The 6,325-nt window shown below is 36.4% G+C and overlaps 2 protein-coding genes across 2 annotated transcripts; both read right to left on the bottom strand.

Moving 5' to 3' along the window:
- Window positions 1-1,444, bottom strand: LOC109164673 (zingipain-2-like). Its single transcript, XM_019313204.1, has 2 exons — window positions 943-1,444; window positions 1-659 (listed from the first exon to the last, which is right to left on the bottom strand). Exons 1-2 carry the CDS (start codon window positions 1,400-1,402, stop codon window positions 73-75), a joined length of 1,047 nt encoding a protein of 348 aa, XP_019168749.1. The 5' UTR covers window positions 1,403-1,444; the 3' UTR covers window positions 1-72.
- Window positions 1,445-3,215: 1,771 nt separating this feature from the next.
- LOC109164672 (zingipain-2-like) lies at window positions 3,216-5,190 on the bottom strand. Its single transcript, XM_019313202.1, has 2 exons — window positions 4,669-5,190; window positions 3,216-4,073 (listed from the first exon to the last, which is right to left on the bottom strand). The coding sequence occupies exons 1-2, from the start codon at window positions 5,126-5,128 to the stop codon at window positions 3,478-3,480; spliced, it is 1,056 nt and encodes a 351-aa protein (XP_019168747.1). The 5' UTR covers window positions 5,129-5,190; the 3' UTR covers window positions 3,216-3,477.
- Between the last annotated feature and the right edge of the window lie 1,135 nt (window positions 5,191-6,325).

Raw genomic sequence — 6,325 nt, 5'->3', positions numbered from 1 at the left:
CCAAACTGAGAGTTTAACTTGTAATTAATAACTTGACCAATTTGTCTGGAATGCTCGTAAAGTTGTCCAAATTTACATAGTGGGATAATAAGCAGCCTTAGCAAGGCCACACAGTCCACTTTCATCAGCATAATCTCTTTGAATCTTCATATATCCATTTTCACCCCAAGTTGTCCCCCATGAATTCTTTATCACCCAATACTTGTTTTCATCGCCGGCTGTCCCGTATCCGACCACCGTCACCACATGGTCGGTGGACGACTTGCACTCCCCACTAAACACTCCTTTTTTATAGAACTGGAAATCGAAGTCGCCGCCGTCGATTAATACCGCCACCGGCTGATGAGCCACCGCTTGCATTAAAGCCGTCTCGTTCTTGGAAGGGACTTTGTCGTACCCGGAGATTTTGGCCACCTTTTGCGCCGTCCCCATAGCCTTGCAAACACCATCTTTTCCCTTATATGGGTAGTTTTCCTCCGTCGTGAGACCGTTGTTATTGACGATGAATTGGAAAGCGTGGTTCGGGTAGCCTCCGTTGCAGCCGTAGTTTTTGCCGTCGCAGTCAACGAGTTCTTGGGTTGAGAGAGAAAGGAGTTTGCCGGTTTTTAGTTGGTGGATGCCTTCCACTGCCGCCACTGCTGCAAATGCCCAACAACTCCCTACAAAAGTAAGTCAAATTAGTCAACTGTTTACTTAGTAACAACAAAATTACAAGTTTAATCTTTAACTGATCGAGTCTATTGGCCTTTTATATTTAAGCTGATCAACTATAAATAATTTGACTATTAGCTCTAGACAATCATGACTGATTAATTACCCCTTGTGATCATTTATCCGATAAGGTTACAAAACAGGGTTTAGTAATTCAGATTTTCTACATCATTAAAAAAAGTAATCCATAATATACACAAAAACAAATAAAAATACCAACTGGTTGCTTACCACAATCGCCTTGTTGCTTGATGGGTGTGACGGCCCCTTTCTTTCTCCAGTCCACGGCAGAGGGTAAGCCGGTGGCATTAGCGTACCTGAAAGGTTTTGATTTTGCGGCGGACACGAGTCCAGCTTCCTCATCCCGCCTCACAAACCCGCCAATATGTAACCAGCGGAATTCCTCGTTAGTTAGGTCGGCATATTTATTAACACCAAGTTTATACCCTTTATCAGGGCCGGCATTAAAAGTTTCGATACGTTCAACGTTGTTTTTGAATACATTAAAACGCATGTCTTCCTCAGATGCGTCTGCGTAAACTTTTCCATGGTGAGCCATCCATTGCTGATGCCTCAATCGCATGGAGTTTTGGTAGTCGAAGGTTACCCGGGAGGAAGCTACTAGACAGCTCCAAACTCCCATGGTTATTGTGAGGAAGAGAAGAGATGAACAAAGTATTTTAGTGGACATACTCGAGGGGTAATTGAATACGAGGACTAAGGAATTGGTGTTTGATGTGATGAAATGCAAAAGAGTGCAAGAGGTATTTATAGGCACCAAAGGAAGTCTTTGTCTTGTGTTTAATTATATTATTTTTATTGCACCCTAGACTTAGGTAATAGAGACATGCATTTGTTGTTTAGTTTGCTCTTTTCTTTGATGGACGGATGAGATATTGGAAATTATAGTGAAAATAGAACAGTTCCTTTTATTGGTATTTTTTTTTTTTTACCACAATAAGAAGTTTGACTGACTGTACTGATGATGCTTGGATAGTTGGATGACGATTTGCTTTTTGACTGATGATGCTTGGCTTACTAATTTGGACCCCACTTGATTTTTTTTTTAATTTTTTTTTTCACATAACATTCAATATCTCTACCAATGTAAAATTAACTCTTACTCAGGTCGTAGATTGAACCCTGCAAGATTGATGATTTCAATTTGTAATACTTACAATACACATACATTAAAAATAAACAATGATATAAAAATAAAAATATCATATAATTCACAAATCTCACCCATTATACTAGTATGCGGATAACTTTTGTTTTGAACTCAAGTTCAAGTTATTGTTAAGGCCTATGGTAAGTTGGTTGAACAGTTGACTTGGTAATCACAAAGTTCTAAGTTTAATTTTTCGTGTGAGTTGCGTATTAGTCTTATCGAATTGAACTAGTCAACTGTGGGGCACGTAGGCTAGTTTATCTTTTTGTTATTCTTTGCTTGTTAGGCTCGTAATGTGAGATTCACTGAAAGTGCATATTCAGATAGCAGTTGTGGGTATTTCCGTAAATAGAAAAGAATAGAATTTGTTAGAGTAAAATGTAATTCTTTGGGATAATGAGTCAGTCCAATTAATCAAGTTGTAATCAATAGCGGTCTTTGTCAATTGTCATTGTGCTCGTGTAGTGAACTTGGTCCCCTTCCGCACTTACAAATTTGTGTCATGATGCGTCTCGAATTTGGACTGCTCCACTCTCTTTGTCGCATATATTAATTATTATTGTTTTTTTTTTTTAATCAAACCGATAATGTTTTACAACATTTTCCCTCTACTAACAAAAACACGTGTCCCAATATGTGATTCGAATCATTAGTTTACATGTCCATATAATTTATGCGCAAGACATAAATAATTATAAAATTATAGGCAATTGACACAAAAATTTGGATAAGTACGTAAAAGATAAATTTAACATACAAAAGATGTATATATTATATTATAAGAAAAAAAAAATTAAAAGTGGAATTGGCTATATTCACGAAAGTATAAGTAATGAGTACGTACGTAGTAATTTTTGTAGTTGGTAAAAATTGTGGCTTAGAAGAATTGATTGATTTCTTGGTGCACAAGACACACTATGCCCGCAGTCTCTTTGTATTCATCACTAACCATTGAAGGTTTCGGTTGAAACAATAGTGACATTTAATTTTCTACTTTTGAAGCGGAAATAATGAAAATAAAAGTGATAGATATAATATATATTAAATAATATATATATGATTGATGTTGGTGTTGTGTTGTATTTGTAAATCAAGCCACCTATTACCAAATCGTTTACCACTATACCAAAAATTATAATTAGTAGCGAATGTGTAATTTTTATTTTTTTTATACTTGCATAGTCATCAATGTCACATTTGATGACAAGATACTGGACTTGACTCTCTGAGCCGCCACCCAACAAGAACATTTTCATTTATTCATTTTTTAAACATAGAATTGGAACATGAACACCATATTGACATTAATATTTATACAAGGAAATAGAAAAGCTAGAGATGAACACATCCACACATCACAACATATTTATATATTACATAAGATCCAAAGGGTAACAAAGCTAATAATTGGCATTGCATGCATGCCAATTACTAATACACACATATGCTGGCCTTATTTGTAAATACTACATTCTAACCAGCAATTCCTAATACTTAATTAGCTTAGGCAGATTATATATATTTCCCAGACATCATATTTTGTGCTTATAATTGTTGAGCTACAACATATAAACACACGATATAGTTGTCTAAATTTATATAGTGGGATAAGATGCAGCCTTAGCAAGGCCACATAGTCCTCTCTTGTCAGCATAATCCCTTTGAATCTTCATGTATCCATTTTCACCCCATGTTGTCCCCCATGAATTCTTTATCACCCAATACTTCTTCCCGTCGCCGGTTATCCCATACCCAACCGCCGCCACCGCATGGTTGAGCTCTACCTTGCACTTCCCGGCAAACACTCCTTTTTTATAGAACTGGAAATCGAAGTCGCCGCCGTCGATTGATACCGCCACGGGTTGATGAGCCACCGCTTGCATTAAAGCCGTCTCGTTCTCGGAAGGGACTTGCTCGTAGCCGGAGATGGCGGCCGCCGCCTTTAGCACGGTTTTGTTGGCCTTGCAAACGCCATCTTTTGCCTTGTAGGGGTAGTTTTCCTCGGTTGTGAGGCCGTTGTTTTGGGCGATGAACTGGAAAGCGATGTAGGGGTAGCCGCCATTACAGCCGGTGTTTTTGCGGTTGCGGTTGCAGTCAACGAGTTGTTGCTCCGAGAGGGAGACGAGGTTGCCGGTTTGCAGTTGGTGGATGCCTTCCACTGCTGCCACTGTTGCAAATGCCCAGCAACTCCCTGCAGTGCAACTTCAGTTACAATAATAAACTGTTCTTGTTTTTTTTACCAAACTATATTTTGAATCTGGTACCAAGACTATGTGGTCTAATGGTACCCAGGTTGAACTTCCATTTGAAATGTTGTAAGTTCGAGCCTTAGTCAATATACTACGTTGTAATAGAGCCGTTATTGGTTCTTTGTGTTCCAGTAAGTAAATATTTTGAATCTGGTAAATCTGTTTCAAGTCTATGTGGAGATAAATCGAACCAATCTAGTTTCGAAACTAAACACAAATTATACATATTTTTTCACAAGAAATCTAATCCAAACCTAAGCTATCAATATTTGTGAGAGAATCAAACCCCCACCATGTTACCAGAAACAAATCTTAATTATGTGAAACTTTTTATTTATTAAACAAATCACTGGGGCAATTTAAACTATTCTATTTAAACAGAACCAGGATCATGCATGGTAAAAGTTATGCTGCCTAATAATACCCATGTTGTCCCTTTACGTAAAGATTCTGATTTTCACAACTAAATGCTGCAAAAGTAATCCTTAATATACTCAAAACAATTAAATATAAGCAACTAATCGCTTGCTTAATTACCACAATCGCCTTGGTCCTTGATGGGTGTGACGGCCCCTTTCTCCCTCCAGTCCACGGCGGAGGGCAAGTTGGTAGCATCAGCGTACCTGAAATGTTTTGATTCTGAGGCGGACACGAGTCCAGATTCCTCATCCCGCCTCACAAACCCGCTAACACGTAACTCACGAAATTCATCGTTAGTTAAGTCAGCAAATTTATTAACACCAAGTTTATACCCTTTATCAGTTCCGGCATTAAAAGTTTCAATACGTTCAACGTTGTTTTTGAATACATTAAAACGCATGTCTTCCTCAGATGCGTCTGCGTAAACTTTTCCATGATGAGCCATCCATTGCTGGTGCCTCAATCGCATGGAATTTTCGTAGTCAAAGGTTACCCGGAAGGAAGCTACTAGACAGCTCCAAACTCCCAGGATTATCGTGAGGAATAGCAGAGATGAGCAAAGGATTTTGGAGGACATATTTGAGGGTAATTGAATGCTAATAAGGATTAAGGAAATATAATGTAGTAGATTGTTGTTGTTGGATGTGATGAAATGTCGAAGCTTGCAAGGGGTATTTATAGGCCGAGGCCAAAGGAATCTAGCCACTCGATCAGGTGTTTAATTATTTTTTTTATTCAATCCTAGTCTTAATAAGTGATAGAGACATGCATTTCTGATCTTGTTTAATTTGCTTGTATAACGTATGGTCTTTGATGGACCGATTAAATATTGGAATATAAAGGAAAAAAAGAGAATAATTCTTTGTGCCAAATCCATCACATAATGTATGGTGCAACACATACTTTGGTTTATGGAAAGTTTATATGGAAAGTTAAATTTGAAACCTTGTAGTTATTAAATCAATTATTTGATCTGATCAACTTAATTGGATTATATGCACATATTTTGTGATGCATAACAAATCATATCTTATAGCTCAAGACTTTAAACAAAGAATTCTAAATTAAATTAAACTAAAATAAAACAATAAAATGTTTCTAGTAATCTTGATCAGAGTTTATTGGCTTTTCGTAAATGTTTCGGTATTATGTGCTACATACCTTGTTGAGGAATGGTCAATGGTCATCCCCCTGAAATATTTGGTTTATAAATAATAAGAAAATGTATTAAATCCGCTTTATAAGTGTAACAAATAACTACATAAAGTTTCAACTAAAAAAAATAATTAGATCTCTTGAACTAGTGTGATTAGGTCTTAGCAATATGCCAATATCTATTCAACATATCACTACTGACGTGATGCAGACTAGCTAACATATAGTCTCGACTCTCAATGCTTACATAAAATTTATGTGTACAAATTTTATTTTACTTCTAAATAAATAAATAAATAAAACACCACGGGACCTAAATAGGATTGCATCAAATAGGTACCTTTCAACCATGTACTAGCTCCACTTGTTCACACTTTGAACATGTGAAGGCTAACTAATAAAGTGGTAGCACAATATATTTGTAAGAATGTTTTTTAAATCTGACACCAAAAATGTTAAAGATGTAATTAAATAAGTTTTATACTTTTCAAGTTACCTTATATAAAAAAAAAAAAAAAAGAATCATATTCTTATAGGCTAAATTTATTTCATTGATATAAAAGAATGTGATTAATAATTCACCTAAACTTTTTGAAGTCAAAACTTTTATGAGAATAAT

This window comes from Ipomoea nil, unplaced genomic scaffold, assembly GCF_001879475.1.
Source record: "Ipomoea nil cultivar Tokyo-kokei standard unplaced genomic scaffold, Asagao_1.1 scaffold3069, whole genome shotgun sequence".
NCBI classification, from domain to species: Eukaryota; Viridiplantae; Streptophyta; class Magnoliopsida; order Solanales; family Convolvulaceae; genus Ipomoea; species Ipomoea nil.
This window is presented reverse-complemented; position numbering and strand designations above follow the sequence as displayed.

What these genes read in the sequence shown, in the direction of transcription:
- LOC109164673 (XM_019313204.1), bottom strand. Translation starts at nt 1,402, where the DNA reads ATGTCCACTAAAATACTTTGTTCATCTCTTCTCTTCCTCACAATAACC. An exon ending in CAAGCAACAAGGCGATTGTG is followed by an intron (nt 660 to 942) that starts GTAAGCAACCAG and finishes TTACTTTTGTAG; the next exon opens with GGAGTTGTTGGGCATTTGCA.
- LOC109164672 (XM_019313202.1), bottom strand. Translation starts at nt 5,128, where the DNA reads ATGTCCTCCAAAATCCTTTGCTCATCTCTGCTATTCCTCACGATAATC. An exon ending in CAAGGACCAAGGCGATTGTG is followed by an intron (nt 4,074 to 4,668) that starts GTAATTAAGCAA and finishes GTTGCACTGCAG; the next exon opens with GGAGTTGCTGGGCATTTGCA.